General features: G+C 55.5%; 1 protein-coding gene across 1 annotated transcript; it reads left to right on the top strand.

The window, feature by feature from the left end:
- Positions 1 to 10775: 10775 nt before the first annotated feature.
- IL18BP (interleukin 18 binding protein) lies at positions 10776 to 18206 on the top strand. The gene is made up of 6 exons (XM_005292184.5): positions 10776 to 10895; positions 12245 to 12313; positions 13189 to 13254; positions 13935 to 14064; positions 14587 to 14811; positions 17583 to 18206. The coding sequence occupies exons 1-6, from the start codon at positions 10865 to 10867 to the stop codon at positions 17599 to 17601; spliced, it is 540 nt and encodes a 179-aa protein (XP_005292241.2). The 5' UTR covers positions 10776 to 10864; the 3' UTR covers positions 17602 to 18206.
- The last annotated feature ends 151 nt before the right edge of the window (positions 18207 to 18357 follow it).

The following is an 18357-nucleotide window of genomic DNA, read 5'->3' as shown; positions in this document are numbered from 1 at the left end:
CGCGACACAATTGCAAAGCGTTGATGCTCGCAAGCATGTCTTTCAGTGCCCGGAGAGTTAGGTCAGTCGCCCAGGCGTGTGGAGGGCTGCACATCTTTCTGTGCTAGGTGGCTCTCAGTAGATCAATGGTTCTTTGCTGCATGGTTCCCCAGGCTAATGATCATTCCCATAAGACTGGCAGTGTCAGGAGAAGCGAAGGATGGTGCCTCAGGACTGAGGTACATTGGCAGATCTAGGCGGAGGTCCCAGGATCAGCAGACGCATGGTCAGCCACAAAGGGTTATTGAGGTGCATTGGCAGGGTTCTTGGGAAGAATGTTCTACTCAGACCACTGTTACTCCTTCATGGACACTCAGTTCACTCCAGGTTGGTTCTTATTGTTACATGGGCTGCATATTCACCTTACTCCATGCACGTACTGTATATATAAATAGAGCACTTCCACAGATGTTTGTTCTAACAGACATATTGTGGGGGGGTTAAAACAAATAGTTTCTAAATCTGCCCGTTGAACATGGATGTATTGTTACTTCTGGGGGCAGGGAAACCAGGTGAATTCAAATTGGGGTGAGCAAAACGGGGTCTAATCAGTGACGGTCAGACCTGACGGTGCGGAAAGAAGGGAAGTCCGGGAGCAGCCGCAGCAGATCTCCCTCTGAACAGAAGCCATGTTTTTCCCCAAGCTCTTGGTGAGCGGTCTGAAGCAACGTTAACTGTATCTTTTATTTGCTCTGGAAGGAATCAGACATGAATGTAACCCTACTCACCGTTGATTCGAGGTTTTATTTATTTTTATTTTTTTAAAGTGAAATCTCAACCCTGGAAATTCTGTGCCAAAAACCAAAATAGAGTCCTTGATAGTGAGTAGTGCTGTGTTTTGTTTTTGTTGTTTCTGTTCAAAGATCAGACAATGATAGGCCTTCGGATTGATATGTTAGCCAACCATGCCAATAACTGGTTGTAAACGACCTGTGTCCACCCCACGTGTGGTTAATATTCCATTGACAGCTAACCATATGTCTCCCCTAGTGGCGGCCCAGACTGTCACATGGCTGGAAAAGATGTCTTCCCTCTCTCCGCTAGACTGTGCTCATGTCCCTCTGTATGAACGTCCTCTGACTAATCGATCACCTACCCACTCTGGGCTGGCTGGCTGGCTGGCTTCCCCCTTTTTCCTCCCATTAAACCCATGTGAACATGATCATGCAATGTGTAGATGCAGAGTCACAAGCCCGGATGACATGTGGCTGTTACAAGAATGGTTGGTGGCCCCGACTCACCAGGTATGCGTGACACAAGCTGGATGTCAAACCCTAGTTCTACTTGTAGCATAGATGGGGGGGACGTAAAGTAACAGGGCAGATAGTGATGGGTCCAGGTCACGTTATCCATATGAATTAGGATCTATCTAGGTATTTACACTGTCGAAAAGGGGGCTGTTAGGTTAGGTCATAAACATGTCACCTTCCCCAAGCCCTCTGCTGCTTGCTGCTGTTAACGAGTAGGTGACTGAACAGCACCTGACACTAGAGCTAGCCGGGCCGTCCCAAGGGGGATGCGGGGCCCGAGACAAATCAGCCTCCCTGCTAGTCTCCTCTCCGTCTGGCGCCCCATCCACCCGCCCGCCGTTCTCCTCGCTGTCCGCCCACCAGCCTCCTCACCCCCCTCCTGCCCGCCACTCACCTCCCCGTTCGCCTCCTCACCCCGCCCGTCTCCTCACCTGACTATTGGGACAAATGGCATCCTGGTCGTACATAAGTCAGGACGCAGGACAAAGGGCTAAATATCGGGACAGTGCCGGTTTTTATCGACGCGCGGGGCCTGGGGCAGTCGCCCGATTCGACCTACCCGAGGGACAACTCTGAGAGCAGTTCAGCCCAGGGAACGGCTGGCTTCTGATCTCAGCTGCTGGCTGAGTAACTCAAAAATCCATTGTTTGGGTGACTACCTAGCAAGAGCTCTGGTGAGTACATGGGGTGGGGTCACTTGTTCAGGCCACGCCCATTGCCCCTGTCAGTTTTACTCCTGTTAAGTGAATTCCGCATGTCTCACGGTCTGGGACCAGTTTTACAGCCAGTCCTGGCTGGCTGGCTTGTCTCTGTATGTTCAGTTGCGGTAAAGTGTGACTTTTCTGAGCTCTAGGAGGCCATGTGCTATAGGGCTGCAGCAGAGGGCTGTTGGATTCTGTTCCCACCTCTGCCACGGGCTTGCTGTGTGACCTTGGTCAAGTCACTTCCTCTCCACGTGCCTCCGTTTTTCCCAGCTGTGTGGTAGAGATAACTTAGCCACCCTTTTATAAAGCCCTTGAAGATCTCAAAGAACCAGAGCAATATAAAGTGTTCAGATAACTGTGTGCTACCACTTAGGCCCTGTTTTTCAAGGGTGACTAGTGATTTTTAGGTGCCCAACTGCAAATGCCTTAATGGGGGCAGAGGCTCAAAGGGCTGAGAACCCAGCCGCTGAAAACCAGGCCCTGTTGAGGCATTTCCAGTGGAGCACCCAAAATCACTAGGCCGTTCTCGAAAATCTAGACCACTGTTTGGCCCGGGTGGCTCCAGAACGCTTTTGGAATTGGGACTGGCGGGGCTGAGGGGCTGGTCTGCTCTGGAAGGTAGGAGGCAGGAACACCCTGTGCACTGACTGGCATGGCTACTCAAGAGCAAAAACTAATCTAGCCCTCTTTGATCGAAGTCCTCGTATCCGCATTTGAAAATGGGGCTCTGTCCATAGTAAGTAACTTAATTGTAATCCGTTCGGATACACGCCCAGTGCTTAATTTGTAATGAGAGACGTGCCAGGCCTTAAGCGATATTTTTACATTCATAACTGACGTAGCAAGCCCAACAGTGCTGGGGCTATGAACTGCCAAGCCTAGAAGTGCCAGGGCTCAACCCTGGAAAGCCTTGGTACAAATTAAGCACTGTACACGTCCCATTCTCACGCTGATTATGCCGTCTCATGGGCTCACAGAGATGGGGCCGTTGCAGTCAAAAGTCTGGCTCTTCAGAGAAGTGTTTGCACACTCCTCTGTGCAATAGACATTGTTAAACTGAACACCTAGTAGGGAGGACTTCTGTCCATATCTGTTCTGGCGAGCACAGCAGATTGTAATGGTTCCTGGTGACCTTCTATGATTCCAAGGGCTTCTCAAAGTGGTCCTGGTGTAACCTAGACCACAGCTGGGGAATTCAAGATTTAACCTTTTCCAGATCAGCTTGCCACCTCTGGAGACGTAAAGCCGCACCTGATCTGCTGCGCGCTTCATGGTGCATCTACCCTAAGAGAAGGACTCATGTGGTTCTTGATATGTCTGTGTAAGCGGCAAGAGAATTGCAGGCTAAACAATCTTTCAGTTGGTATCTTGATGATCTCAGGTTTCAGAGTGGTAGCTGTGTTAGTCTGTATCAGCAAAAAGAACGAGAAGTCCTTGTGGCACCTTAGAGACTAACAAATTTATTTGAGCATAACCACAAGTACTCCTTGTTCTTTTTGATGATCTCAGTTCTGCTTCACTGGACCTAGGTAGTTGGATCTCCTGCTCTTCCAGTGTCTGCAGACGGGGCTTGGATGAGCAAGTGAATCCCAACATAGGTGTTACTGGTCAGTGTTTGGAAACAGAGGCTGGTATCACCCCTGTGGCTGAGGGTGTGGGCCTGCCTGTTACCCTGTCCATCGTCCAGGAGGCCCTTTGCATTCTAGGTAGCCAGAAAAGCCACAGGGACAGCCAAGAATACTTTTTTGCAGTCTTCACTTGGCTAAGGAGGCCGACTGCTCACCACTGTGTCTCATTCCTTTGTCACCCCTGTGGGCCTGGGGCTACAGATGAAGACTACACAGAGACATAAGCTACTGCAGAATGCATTGCCTCTTTCCTTAGAGTGCTGACCATGTGGAGCACGTTACACCTGTGCACCAGAGATTGCACTGGCAGCTTATCGACCTGCTTCAGCAGCTTAAGGTGCTGGGGCTTTGTAGCGCAAAGCCCTTTGGTCCAGAGCTATTTCTGGGCTCCACTCCACCAACCACTCCACTCTCTCTTTCTTCCCATCCTGATACTTGAGCAGACAGTATGGCTGGGGCCCATTCTTGCTGGACAGACCTCAGGTTTGGAATTTGCTTGGGCCCTCGCAATGTGCACGCATCCCCTGGCTTTGACAGAGCCAGGGTCAGACCTTGCAACGTGGTCTAAAAATCAATCCATTCACTCTTGGGTTTTTCCTGACAGGAGTTTGGGTTGTGGCCGAGGGAGATCGTTCGGACTGGTCAGCAGTGATTGTCTCGGCTGCTGTGTTAATGGTGTTTTTAGCTTTTTGTACATGTACCTAGTGGGCACAACATGCATTTATTTTTTATTTATTTACACTGAAAAATAAAGAATGGTGGCTATTCACCCTCAACTCCAGCTGGAAATGATTTGGCTCTGTCTACACTAACAACCAACTCTCCGCAGTATCTATTGAGGGAAGACCAGGAGCACCTGTTTCTCAACAGATCACGAGTGTGGACAAGATGTGTTTGCGGAACCATGCGGGCCCAACATGGTGTGCTGCTTAGAAAGCCTGTATCCAGAATCTGGGGTGCAGAGGCGGTATAGAGCATTGCCCCGTTATTGGGAAGGGAGAGCGACAGCAGAAGCCAGTCTAGCTCCGGCTTCCTGCCCAGGTATATTGTATTGTTGTGGTCCAGCAGAGAGTTGCGTATCCCCAAGACAGGTCATTGTCCACCAGGGTGGGATGGAGTCCTCTTGCCAACCGGCAGTGGTAGAATGCAAGAGCTTAGCGTCCGCAAGGAATCCAGTCCCACTCCTAAACTATGGACTGACTTACCCGGGGTGGGTGGGTGCCTTCGGCCACAGGCGACTACAGCCGGCTACAGACTCTTCAGAGTGTCCTCAAGCTCCTCAAGGGATGGTCGTTTGGGATGAGAGCCAAGGTGGGGGAGGAAGACCTGTTTTGGCAGCTGCGTTTTGTATGAGCCTGCAATGGGAGGCAGGAGAGGAAGGAGTAAACGAGATGGGAGAGGAGGAGGCAGCTCTGGCTGAGCATTTGCTGTCGGAGAGGCAATGTGGTCTGGGGGCTAGGAGAGATTGTAGACCTGGGGTCTATTCCCAGCTCTACCGCCGACCTGCTGTGTGACCCGGGACATGTCTCGTCCCATGCCTTTGTTTCCCCTGCCACCCTTGGTCTGTCTTGCCTAGCTCCTCAGCACAGGGACCATCTCTTACCATGTATCTGTGCAGCACCTAGAACAATGGGGTCTTGTTCCCACTTGTAAAACAGTAGCACCTAAAGATCACAGCCGATAGCGTCTGGCCAGGCAGAAGGCGGCTGCTCTTAGAAATCTTCTGAAGGAAGAGCTAGCCAGATTTGAACATCGCCTAGAGATGCAACGCAATTGTGAGAGAGGTAGGGGGAGGGTATTCTTCCTCACCCCCTCATTCTCTCTTCCAGAGCCTGTTGTCCTCTTCAGTGAAGCTGCATCCAGCTCTTCCCCCATGTCGTAGGTGACTGCACCTCTGCTCCTAACCCTGACTCTTGAAAAGTCTCGCAGGCACTGGAGAAGAGCCAGAGGATTTGGGGAAGAGCAGCTGTGCTGCTACTAAACGAGTGATTGTGGTACTTACAAACGCTGGAAGGTAGAGCTACCGGACAGGAGGTAATGACACCTCCTATGTACGCACCCCTAAATCGCTCTGTAACAGACCCATGACCAGTGAGCAGCAGGAGCCTTTTGCTGGAGGATGATTAACCTGGTTCCAGTTCCTGACACAGTGCCTGGACGGCATGAAGCATTAGAAACATAGAAACTATAGGAAGGGACCTCGAGGTCATCTAGTCTAGTCCAGTTCCCTGCACTCAAGGCAGGACTAAGTATTATCTAGACCATCCCTGGCAGGTGTTTGTCTAACCTGCTCTTAAAAATCTCCAATGATGGAGATTCCACAATGTCCCTAGGCAATTTATTCCAGTGCTAAACAACCCAGCCAGCAAGTTTTTCCTAATGTCCAACCTAAATCTCCCTTGCTGCAATTTAAGACCATTGCTTGTTATCCTACCCTCAGAGGTTATTAATATGTGGGCATAATGGGTGGAAACTAGGGAAGTATTCCATAGCTATGTGAAGTGACCACTCGACTCATCTGGGGTCTACGCAAGCCACAGCCTTTCATCTTACTTCATGGGGCCTCGTGCAGAACAGGAAAGCAGTAATGGGATGGTGGTAGTGGGCAGTAAGCTCATTTGCTCTGTGAAGGGGTAGCAGTAGCATGACAGGGAAAAGCCAGAATAATTCAGGGCTCTGTTTTCAGAAGGATTGCACCAGGATCCCCATTCCTCTTTCATGACATCCCAATGGCACTTGGAACACTGCCTGTTTTCTCGTGGTTTCTTCTTACTGGAAGCTGGTCGGAGTTTGGAGAAGGGAGATGGAGCTGGATAAGAGGCAGGAGCCATTGACTTTCAAAGAATGGAATTTAAATTGCACTTGAGCTAAGCAAGGGGAGAACAAGTATAAATATTTGTAGTGTATAAAAACCAGCAGGGGAGAGGAAGTGCTGGGGGTGACTCCAGGGCATGGAACTGGAACTGGAAATGCAAATGAGTAACAGGAAACTTAAGAGTCTGTAGGGGAAAGGACTTGAGTGGCGACATTGTGGAATATCTCCCCTAGGAAACGGTGGAAGCCCTACCACAGCAGGGCCTGGACAATCCACTGGAGAACACACTGAAGCGAGGGAGGGAGATGGGGCTCTCAAGAAGGAGAGACAGAATTTAGCCCCTGTCAACTCTACACCCGCAATAGAACAGATCCGTGTCAGGACCAAATTCCTGCGGCGGGGCCTCAGCTGCTGTGCCTCTGCCATGCCGTTAAGCACTCACGACTTCCCCTTCTTTCCACTCTCTTGTGCAAGCAGAAGCAAATCCAAAATACAGGCACACATGCCACTCATCTTAGCTGCCAGTAGTCGGTCTACACGGTAAGCCTCGTGACCCCCTATAGGTATTATCCTCCTCTTATAGGTGGGGAAACTGAGCCAGAGAAGCCACAACTTGCCCAGGGTGGATGCTTGCCATGGCAGAGCTGAGAAAAGAAGCCAGGAGCCCAGATTCCCAGCCCCCAGCTCTAGGGCAGGGATCTCAGTCGCTCTTTCCACCAGGACCTGCAAGGCAGCAGCTGACAGTGATGATAGAAAGGGGAGGTGGAAAGGGCCAGTTGGGTCACCTGGTTCCATTCCCCATGCAGGCTTGTTCTCTGCATTCTGTTGTAAGTGCTTAATCAGGGGTCCCCAAACTGTGGGGTGTGCCCCCCTAGGGGCCCCATCCCTGGGCCGGCTTCCCACCCGGCCCTGGGCCCCCTTGCCCCTGTCCCCATCCCCCCCCAAGTCACAGCCCCACTCCTAGCCCTGGCTCCAGGCGGGCATGGACAGGGGGAGGGGAGGCACGACCCTCAAAAGGACTAGATATTCTGTTCAAGCAATGGCGTTTCCACCTTGGTCTGTGGAGGATTATTCCTCAGTCTGTTTGATGTTTCTGATATTAATCCTGTATTTCCTATTGCTGGGGTCTCCCTTTGAACCAGGCTAAACCCTTCCCCTCCCCCTGTAATACTTAGTCCAGGGGTAGGCAACCTATGGCACGGGTGCCAAAGGCGGCACGCGAGCTGATTTTCAGTGGCACTCACACTGCCTGGGTCCTGGCCATCGGTCCGGGGGGCTCTGCATTTTAATTTAATTTTAAATGAAGCTTCTTAAACATTTTAAAAACCTTATTTACTTTACATACAACAATAGTTTAGTTATATATTATAGACTTATAGAAAGAGACCTTCTAAAAACATTAAAATGTATGACTGGCACGCGAAACCTTAAATCAGAGTGAATAAAGAAGACTCGGCACACCACTTCCGAAAGATTGCTGACCCCTGACTTAGTATTTGTGTAACTGCCCTTACTCAAAATTTATCCGAGTTGTAAATATTTTGATGCAGAAATCCAGGCTCTGAGGGGTTTTATTCCCCATGGAAGATGGGGGGGGGGGTTCTTGCATTCTTCTTAAACCCGTATTGCTCAGATTATCACTAACAACGTAGCCCTCTCCAGTATCAGTAAAGTAAATGTTAAATGGAGAGGCCAGCTGCTAGATCTGATGAAGTTGGTGGGGTTTCACCATCCAATGCGGGTGTTTCCAGTGGGTTTCTGCAGCGAGCGATGCCACTCCTGACCTTACTCAGCATTTTCCTCAACAAGCTGGAAGTGCATCTAAAATCACCGTTGATAAAACTTGCAGCAGCTCGAGGCTGGCGCAGCAGTAAATACGGGGGAGAGGGCCAGCATGCAGAGGAATCTAAGAACAGAAGAACGGACATATTCGGTCAGACCAAAGGTCCATCTAGCCCAGTTTCATGTCTTCTGACAATGTCCAGTGCCAGGTGCCCTACAGGGAAGGAACAGAACAGGGAATCATCAAGTGATCCATCCCCTGTTGCCTATTCCCAGATCCTGGCAAACAGAGGCTAGGGACACCATCCCTGCCCATCCTGGCTAATAGCTATTGATGGACCTGTCCTCCATGAATTTATCTAGTTCTTTTTTGAACCGATTCACTTGGTAAAATGGGCCCATTTCAAACATAAGAACAGCCACATTCGGTCAGACCAATGGTCCATCTAGCACAGTATCCGCCAGTGGCCAATGCCAGGTGCCCCAGAGGGAATGAACAGAACAGATCAAGTGATCCATCCTGTCGCCCATTCTCAGCTTCTGCCAGTCAGAGGTTTAGGGACAGTCTCTGTAAGATCTTAAACTTAGTCTGCGTGTTTTGCTTTATGTTCTTTGTAAGCGATAAATAACCGAACAATCTCCTAAAATGTACCAGCTCAGCGCGGCTGGGGGCTTTCCCTGGAGCCCACTTCTGGGCAGGGCTCGAGAGAGGCAGCGCGTGTGTGGTTTCAGCATGGGCCCCACTGCTTTCTAGTGCCGAGTGAGTCAGCAGTTGTCTTGCCCGCAGGCAGCTGCAGGGACTGGAGGCAGAGCCCACAGCGCTACCCATGTAACTTGAACCGGCTCCTCAGCACCCCTCTGCTGCAAAGCTCTGCCCCTGCCCGGCGATGCCCCTTACTGAAGTCCCCACACCGGTCAGTCCGTCCTACCCCACAGCCCCCTGCTTTTGTCAGGCCGGGCTCCCTCTATGCAGCGCTGCTGATCCCCCACGATCCTGTTCACCCCGCTGGCCAGGCCGTGGGCTCCCAACGTACACACGGCGCTGCCCCAGGATCCCAGCCCACCCCTCGACCCGCCGGCCCGGCCCTGGGCTCCCGACGTACACACGGCGCTGCCCCGTGATCCCGGCCCGCCCCTCGACCCGCCGGCCCGGCCCTGGGCTCCCGACGTACACACGGCGCTGCCCCAGGATCCCGGCCCGCCCCTCGGCCCGCCGGCCCGGCCCTGGGCTCCCGACGTACACACGGCGCTGCCCCGGGATCCCGGCCCGCCCCTCGGCCCGCCGGCCCGGCCCTGGGCTCCCGACGTACACACGGCGCTGCCCCGGGATCCCGGCCCGCCCCTCGGCCCGCCGGCCCGGCCCTGGGCTCCCGACGTACACACGGCGCTGCCCCGGGATCCCGGCCCGCCCCTCGGCCCGCCGGCCCGGCCCTGGGCTCCCGACGTACACACGGCGCTGCCCCGGGATCCCGGCCCGCCCCTCGGCCCGCCGGCCAGGCCGTGGGCTCCCGACGTACACACGGCGCTGCCCCGTGATCCCGGCCCGCCCCTCGGCCCGCTGGCTCGGCCCTGGGCTCCCTGTATCCAGTTCACCTGAGTTAATTTTTAAAAATTACACTTCCAACTATTTATGGTTGGGAAGAAAAAGCTCTGCCTTTCGCCCCATGTAATCCATGCAGTGTTGTCTGCCGCCAGCCTGAAACACGACTTGTGAGAGGTGTGTGCTATCTTCGTGCCTGTCACTGTAATGTTGACCCTGAAACCTAATGATTACTCCCCTCGCCCCGTGGTTCGCTGTGTCGCTGCTGCGTGTTTTAGCAGAACCATCCAGCTACATGGACTGAGCCCATAAGTCTAAACTGTGTCTATGCATTTTGCTTCACTGCCCAAAACGCCACCTCCTCCCTCCCCCAACAACTGCTCCGATGGCCATTCTGTGCTTTCAGTGTGTGGCAGAGGTGTAAAATCAGTAGCCCTGACTATGAAATGAACAGACACAGGGGCCTGACTGGAAAGCCACTGTTGTATTTCACCCATTAAAAGCCCTTCTCTTGGGGAGGTTTGCGGGAGGGGGAGGGGCTTAGCAGGTGGATGGGTCTCGGAAAGATGAGGGGTATCAGCAGCTGGGTGAGTGGGTCTCAGGGGGGCAGGGGGCTTCAGCAGCCGGGGGGGGTTGTAGGGCAGTGGTTGGGGGGGAACAGCAGTCAGGGCAGTGGGTCTTGGGATTTGGGGGGCAGCAGCTGGGGAGGGGTCCTCAGGACGGGGGGGGGGGGTGTCAGCAGCCAGGGGGGTGGGTCTCAGGGAAGTGTGTGTGTGTGGGGGGTGTCAGCAGCTAGGGAGGGTGGGTCTCGGGGCAGTGGGGGGTTTCAGGAGATGTTGGGGTGGGTCTCAAGGAGCCGAGGGGTGGTCAGCTATGGGGCCATTAGGTCCGGGGGGTGTGGGGCTGGGTGTCCTACCGCTGTGTGGGGATTGTGTCAAAGGTGATCAGAGAACTCCCACGCACACGCCATGTGTGACACACAACCCCCCCACACACACATCCCCTCCCCGCTCTAGGAGTGGCTGGGGACTTCCCCCTGCTGAGCGACCCACAGGATAAATACTTCCTCCCCGAGCGGCTCCGGGCAGACAGCCCAGCCTGACAGGATGGACCCAGCCACAGCCCGCAGACGTCTAGGTAAAGAGCAGCTGCTCGCACTGGGGGCATGGGTGGGTGGATGGGGGGGAAGCCACCTGGTATGTTTCCTTTCAAGGCAGCTTTTTTGTCAGCCTGCCCCAAAGAGGCTGATTTGCTGGGGGCTCCATTCTTGGGATTCCCTCCCCCCCCCAACATGAGATGTTGGGGGGTCCCCAGAGCAGAGCCCCCCCCAAAAAAACTCAGTGGCTCTAACACGGGCTGGTGACTTTCTGTCTCGCTGACGGGCAGGCTGGGACGGGCGCTTTTGCGGTTGGCCTGGGGAGCTGGCGGGTCAGTTCCAGCCGGCACTGCCTGGCTTTGGCCTTTGCCACGGCGCTTAATTGCTTGTGGGGTCAGCGCAGTGGTTGCACTCAGTGCTGTATGCCAGGGTCCCTGCCCCCCCCCCCCCCCCCCAGCGCTTCCAAGCAAAACCAGGAAAAGTGGGAGGGGAAACTGAGGCACCAAGGGGCAGTGAGTGGGCAGAGGCGGAAATAGACCCCTGACTGCCAGCCCAGTGCTCTAGCCATGCTGCCTCGCCCATCCTGCCGTGCCTCAGTTTCCCTCTGTGTGAAATGGGGAATTATAGGTGGTCAGTGACTGTGCTCCAATGGGGGATCTGGGGGCAGCAGGGAAATCTTACGGTGCCAAACTCCTCTGAAAGGCAAGAGTGATGGGGCTGGGGGAAGTGTTCCTGGCCCCCTTGCTCCTGCAGTTTGGTTTGGGGGGACAGGCTCAGCTGTGAGGCCTTTGAGGGGAACTCTCCATCCCCTGCCCTGCACGCAGCCCGAGTGTGAGGCCCAACAGCCGTGAAGGTGGGGGGGTGTCGGGGCGGGGAGGCAGGTGGCTGCTTTGGTTGCATGGTCCAGATCCTCCAAGGGGTTCAGGCGCCGAGCTGCCGTCGATTTCGGTCCTTTGAGGCTCTGTCCTGTGTCGCTCACCTGTGTCTGGAGGGTAAGAGCCTGGGGCAGCCAGTAGGGGGCACAGTGCTGGGACGGAGCCTGGGGGTGGGGGTGAGGCAGAGGAAAGGAGCAGCAGGGTGAATGCAAGGCTGGGGGCCGAGGGTATTTATGGTACCTGTTAGCAAGCTGAGCCCCAGCCGCAGAGCATGGAGCCCCCTGTTGTATCATTACCCCATTGTACAGATGGGGAAACTGAGGCACAGTGAGGGGAAGGATCACACAGCCAGGCAGTAGCAGAGGCAGGATGAGAACCCAGGCCGCCCTCCCATAGAAATGGGCTAATTCCCCCCTGCCTCTAGGTGGGGCGCTGTGGCTCGGAGCGCCCCGTGGGCGGGGCGGGCTGCTCCCATTCCCCACCCATGCTAATGCTGCCTTCTCTTGTGCTCCCAGGTGTGATGGGAGCTGTTCCCTGGCTCCCTCTAGTCCTCCTCTGCGGCTGCAGCCACTTCCAGAGCTCAGGTAAGGTGAGGGTGGCTGGGCGGTGTAGGGTCCTTGTGCTCGTGAACATGTGGGACAAACAGCTCTGTCCCCATTCCGGTGTAGTGGGGTGGGGACAGACGGACGGTGTGAGCTCTCCGTGTGCTGCAACTCTGCCATGGTCCCCAGGCCCCTGCAGATGCTGCTCTCACTCACACACCCACCCCCCCCCTGAAGTGTGGTGCTTTTACTGGAGCTGTCTAACCTGTTTGACTTTTCCAGCACCTGGAGGCTAATCAAGACTATCCCTCCATGAGCCACACATTACTGGGCCTGTGGGGGGGGGGGGGGGAGATGAGCTCTCTGGCCTGTGTCAGCTGGGGTGGGGAGGGGCAGGCTAGATGAGCAGAACTAGTGCCTTCTGGCCTTAAAACTCTATGAATTCCCATCAATAATCTCCTGCAGCAGTGAGTTCCACAGGTTAAAAAGTAACTGCTGTGCCAACACTCTAACGGGTGGGGGCTTGAGGGACCAGTTCATTGGCTTTAAAAGGAAGGGTTCAGCTCCCCCTCCGCCCCTCCCCCCACCAAGTTATGTCCATGTTGCTGTCCCCTGGCAACGTTCATCATTTCTGAGCTCTGTTTCTTGCTGTGAGGAGGGCTGGGACCCCTGCAACGTGTACGGCAGCCACCGGCCTGAGGCCTGGCTGGGAGCCTGGACTTGGAGGCTCTACTGCTGCCTCTGCCAGATTTAGTCATCACCACACGGCTGGTCACCTGACAGCTCCGTGCCTCAGTTTCCCCATGTGTAGCAAGTGCTCTGCCCTCCTTCGTGTTGTTTGTGCACTGCCCAGGTGCCAGTCTGTGCCCCAGGGAGCCCCCCCGCCACTGCCTTTCACCAAACCCTTCCGCTTTCAGATGCGGCTTCCAGCCTGCGCCCAGAGATCATCAGCCCCCTGAAGCCCGTGAAAAGTCCCACCCTAGGTAACTGATGTTCTCTGTCCAGCTACGCACAGCGGGTACTGTGCGGGCATGGGGGGGAATCAATCACAGCAGCTCGGGGTAGCACACGTGGCCCTGCCGTCCCCCAGCTTTATTCAAGCCGCAGTGAGCTGGGGGCAGGGCGACGCCGGACACCGGCTCCCAGCCGTGCTCACTAGCCCCCGTGCAGTGCCAGCGAGGGGCTGGGGGCGGGTAGGGCCTGGGCCGAGCCCAGCGTACACGGGGGGAGGCCAGCAGCCCTGACTCCCACTCGCACACCAGACACTCTGCACCTGTAGCAACTCCACGGGGCCCAGCCGAACGCAGGCCCTGCCAGACTAAAGGAGAGACCCTGGTTTGAGCAGCATGAGGGTGTCCAGGCACTGTGTGTCCAGCCCCCGGGGGGGCTCTGGGATCTCCGAGCAGGGCTGGCGTTCCCTCCAGGAGCGGGGCCCACCCCATGGAGATGCAGTTGCCCTGGTGATGTTCCCCCCAGCGGGGATGTAGTTCCCATGGCGATGTACGCGCTGGCGGGGATACAGTTCCCATGGCGATGTTCCCCTGGCAGGCGGGGCCGTTGTCCCACTGCCGCCAGGGGACCCCAGAGCCAGGCCCTGACGGGGACATGCCCTTGCCTTGGCCCCTGACGTCGCAGCTTCCTGGCGCTTTGCCTCCTTGTCCAGGGAAACGCTTCAGTGTCAGCTGCCAGGCTCAGAGCTCCTTCCCGAGGATGACCCTCATCTACTGGCTGGCAAACGGCTCCTTCGTGGAGGACCGGTACCCGGACGGGGCAGTGAGCAAAGGGGACGTCGTGTGAGTAAATACCCCCAGCTCCCAGCGTGGTGAGCCCGACAGCACAGGGAGAGCCGGCAGCGGGGCTGACTTAGGGGCCTGGCCCTGGCTCCAGACCCTTCCCCCAGGAGCTCACCCCTTTGGATCCAGGGCTCTGGCAGGGACAGGCTCTGAGCAGTGGTAGTTTGGGGAGGGAGAAGCTCGGGCCAAGGACTTGGGTCCCAACCGCTGGAGCTAAAGGATCAGTTTGGCAGCGTCCGGGCTCGGGGGCTGCCCGTGAAGGTGCCCAGTGGCGCTGAGCCCCTGTGGTTCACAGCCAGGAGGGGGCTGCGCTGCAGCTGAGAATCAGAGCCCTGGTGCAGTGCAGTGCCCATGGCTTCACCCCCCTCGCTCCCCTGCAACCATGCCCCTGCAGCTGTTTCTGGGGTGGGGGGAGGGTGACACCTAGCGGCTGTTTAGGCCCATGACAGCTCTCCGGGGCCCTCACTGACACCCAGTCAAGCACTCCACCCAGCTCATCGGCCCCTGCCTCTTCCCTCACAGAAGGGAGCTCCGGGGCACCAAGGTCCTCCTGACCCGGGAGCTGCACTTCCGCTCCTTCTCCTGGAGGGACTGGAGCACCTCGTTCCTGTGCATGGTGAGGAACCCGGCCGGGCTCGAAAAGGTGCTTGTCCACTGGGACCCTAAACGGCCAGCACAGATCTCCGAGCCGCAGCAGGAGACAAGGCAGGATGTCCAGACCCCAGAGAGCACCTCCACCATGGACTGGTGAGACCCTTTAATGGCTATACGGAGGGGGGCACGGGCATGGGCCAACCACATTGCAAAGCCTCTGACAAGGTCACTCACCAAAGGCTCTTAAGCAAAGTAAGCGGTCATGGGAGAAGAGGGAAGGTCCCCTCACTTAGCGGGAACTGGTTAAAAGATAGGAAACAAAGGGTAGGAATAAAAGGTCAGGTTTCAGAATGGAGAGAGGTCAATAGTGGTGTCTCCCAGGGGTCTCTACTGGGCCCAGTCCTTTTCAACATATTCATAAATGATCTGGAAAAAGGGGTAAACAGTGAGGTGACAAAGTTTGCAGATGACACAAAACTACTCAAGATAGTTAAGTCCCAGGCAGACTGTGAAGAGCGACAAAGGGATCTCACAAAACTGGGTGACTGGGCAGCAAAATGGCCGATGAAATTCAATGTTGATAAATGCAAAGTAATGCGCATTGAAAAACATAATCCCAACTATACATATAAAATGATGGGGTCTAAATGAGCTGTTACCACTCAAGAAAGATCTTGGAGTCATTGGGGACAGTTCTCTGAAAACACCAGCAGTCAAAATAGGGTTACCATACGTCCGTATTTTCCCGGACATGTCCGGCTTTTTGGTTCTCAAATCGCCGTCCGGCAGGAATTTCCAAAAAGCCGAACATGTCGGGGAAAATAGGGAGGCACGGTCAGCCTAGAGTTCCCTGCAGGAGCTGCGTGTCTGGGATGCTCGCCCTGCCCCGGCCAAACGTGTAACCCGCTTCCCCCCGCTGTGCAAGGGGGCACTGTGGCTTTGATGGGCTCCGGCCGGCCAGGAAGTGATGTCATTCCTCTTCCGGCCCCACCCCGGCCAGGGGCGCGGCGCTGTGGGAGCGGGAGGCATGCGGGCCGCCGCCTGGCCCTGGGCCCTGTTGCGGTGTTGCTCCCCTGGCCCTGGGGGTCTTGCCGCTGCTCTGCTGGCCTGGGCTGAGTCCTGCTGCTCCGCTCAGGCTGCCCCACGTGCTGCTGCCTGAGCGAGGGTGACCAGATGTCCCGATTTTATAGGGACAGTCCCGATTTTGGGGTCTTTTTCTTATATAGGCTCCTATTACCCCCCAGCCCCGTCCCAATTTTTCACACTTGCTGTCTGGTCACCCTACCCTGAGCTGCTTTCCCCCTGAGTACCCGCCACCCTGCCCGCAGCCAGACCTGCCCCACCCCCTGCCTGCAGCCAGACAGCCCCACACCACACCCTCTGCCCTGCCTCCAGCCAGCCCCACCCCCCCATCTCCAGCCAGCTCTGCACCCCCTGCCCTGCCTGCAGCCACCCCCACACCCCTGTCTGCAGCCCGCCCCACATCCACTGGTGCCCTGCAGTTCCCAGGGTAGTAACGCTGCACACCTGCTTCAATGAGGGGGGCAGGGAGCACCTGGGACCCATACATGTGAAACAGAGCTCATTTCTAGTTCAGGCCCATCTTTTTAAAAAAGAACTTTAGGTAGGGTTACCATACGTCCATATTTTCCTGGACTGGTCAGGCTTTTTGGTTCTTAAATCGCCATCTGGGAGGAATTTTTAAAAATTCCTCCTGGGAAAATACAGATGTATGGTAACCCTATTTAAATATCTAAAAACATCCGGGAGGGCAGCTGCAACAGCGAAGGTTACCCCCCCATGGAGTGTCCTCTTTTTTGAATGTTCAAATATGGGAACCCTACTCAAAAACGTGAACAGAATGTTAGGAATCATTAAGAAAGGGATAGATAAGACGACAGAAAATATCATATTGCCTCTATATAAATCCATGGTACGCCCACACCTTGAATACTGTGTGCAGATGTGGTCACCCTATCTCAAAAAAGATATATTGGAATTGGAAAAAGTTCAGAAAAGGGCAACAAAAGGATGAGGGGTATAGAACAGCTTCTGTAGGAGGAGAGATTAATAAGACTGGGACTTTTCAGGTTGGAAAAGAGACGATTAAGGGAGTATATGATAGAGGTCTATAAAATCATGACAGGCATGAAGACAGTAAATCAGGAAGTGTGATTTACTCCTTCTCGTAACACAAGAACTAGGAGTCACCAAATGAAATAAAGGCAGCAGGTTTAAAACAAACAGAAGGAAGTATTTCTTCACACAGTGCAGTGAACCTGTGGAACTCCTTGCCAGAGGATGTTGTGAAGGCCAAGACTATAACAGGGTTCAAAAAAGAACTAGATGAACTCATGGAGGATAGGTCCATCAATGGCTATTAGCCAGCATGGACAGGGATTGTCCCTAGCCTCTGTTTGCCAGAAGCTGGGAATGAGCGACAGGGAATGGATCACTTGATGATTCCCTGTTCTGTTCTTTCCCTCTGGGGCACCTGCATTGGCCACTGGCAGAAGACAGGATACTGGGCTAGATGGACCTTTGGTCGGACCCAGTCTGGCCATTCTTATGTTCTTAAGGGGTTGGAGCCACCAAGGCCCAGCCCCCGCCCCAGTCTCAGCTGTACAGCACTTCCCAAGAGGTAGGGTGGGAGCTGCCCCATGCTCAGCACGGTGCTGCCACAGCCCCACCCCTTCTCTTCGCTGTGAGCGGGTGGAGAGCTGCTGGGTTCCACCCCAGTGACAGCTGCATGTTACTGGTGGGCAAAGCAAGGGGCTCGCTCAGAGTGCAGGGAATCAGCCTGCACCCCAAGAGCTGCTGGAGCCCGGGGGGGGGGGGGGGGGGACCATCACTCTGCAGGGCCCCTGGGCGGGAACGGCAGGCACCTGCCAGCTTGGCACTAACCGCACTTTGGCTTTCTCCAGCACCGAGAGCACGGACTGAGCGTGGGGACAACAGCGCCAGCCTGCGAGAGGCACCGATACTGGGTCTACGGCTGCCAAGGCCATGTCAGCCTCCCTCCATGGCCAACACAGCTGAGCTGCGCTGCCCTCCCCTGCCCCCTCTGTTCTTCCTGTGTCTGCTTGCCGCCCGGCCGGGCCATGGCTTGGCTGCCCCGGAGGCCTAGGGCTGGATATAGCCCCAGCCCTCTGCTTGTCTGTTACATTCCCCACCCCAGACACATTACACTGGTGGGGGAGGCTCCCAGAGGACTTGCCCTCTGGACACGGGCACAAGGCGGCAGTAACGGGGCTGGGAAAGGCCCACGTTTGCCCCCCACCCCATCCCTCTTCCACCGCTCTGGCAGGGTCACTCTCTCCCCTAGTGAAGTGGGGTGACCAAAGCCGCCCCCTGCTGCCAGCCCAGCCTACGACTGAAGGGGGCAGGGTCCCTTCGACAGCTGCCAGCAATGCCCTGCCCATTATATGCCCAGGAGGGCAGCACCTGCTTGGGGCAGGAGCTAGGAGACCAGCAACCACAGGCCTCTTGCTGCCAGCTCTCCTCCCACTTTGCACTGTTTCTATTAAATAAAAATACAATGCTCTGTGCTGGCTGGGCCAGTTTCTTGTAGCCATCTCAGCCACTGTCTTGGAGGGAGAGGCAGAGAGGGGAGCGGCCTTGTGGGTCAGGGCAGGGGGGCCAAGTTTGGGGGTGAAGGCTTGCAGAACAGAGGGGACAGGAGAGCAATTGGGGGGGCAG

This window comes from Chrysemys picta, chromosome 1 (assembly GCF_011386835.1).
Source record: "Chrysemys picta bellii isolate R12L10 chromosome 1, ASM1138683v2, whole genome shotgun sequence".
Taxonomy (NCBI): domain Eukaryota; kingdom Metazoa; phylum Chordata; order Testudines; family Emydidae; genus Chrysemys; species Chrysemys picta.
The sequence above is the reverse complement of the archived record's forward strand: the minus strand, read 5'-3'. Positions and strand labels throughout refer to the sequence as shown.

What these genes read in the sequence shown, in the direction of transcription:
- IL18BP (XM_005292184.5), top strand. Translation starts at nt 10,865, where the DNA reads ATGGACCCAGCCACAGCCCGCAGACGTCTAG. An exon ending in CAGCCACTTCCAGAGCTCAG is followed by an intron (nt 12,314 to 13,188) that starts GTAAGGTGAGGG and finishes TTCCGCTTTCAG; the next exon opens with ATGCGGCTTCCAGCCTGCGC. An exon ending in GTGAGCAAAGGGGACGTCGT is followed by an intron (nt 14,065 to 14,586) that starts GTGAGTAAATAC and finishes CTTCCCTCACAG; the next exon opens with AAGGGAGCTCCGGGGCACCA.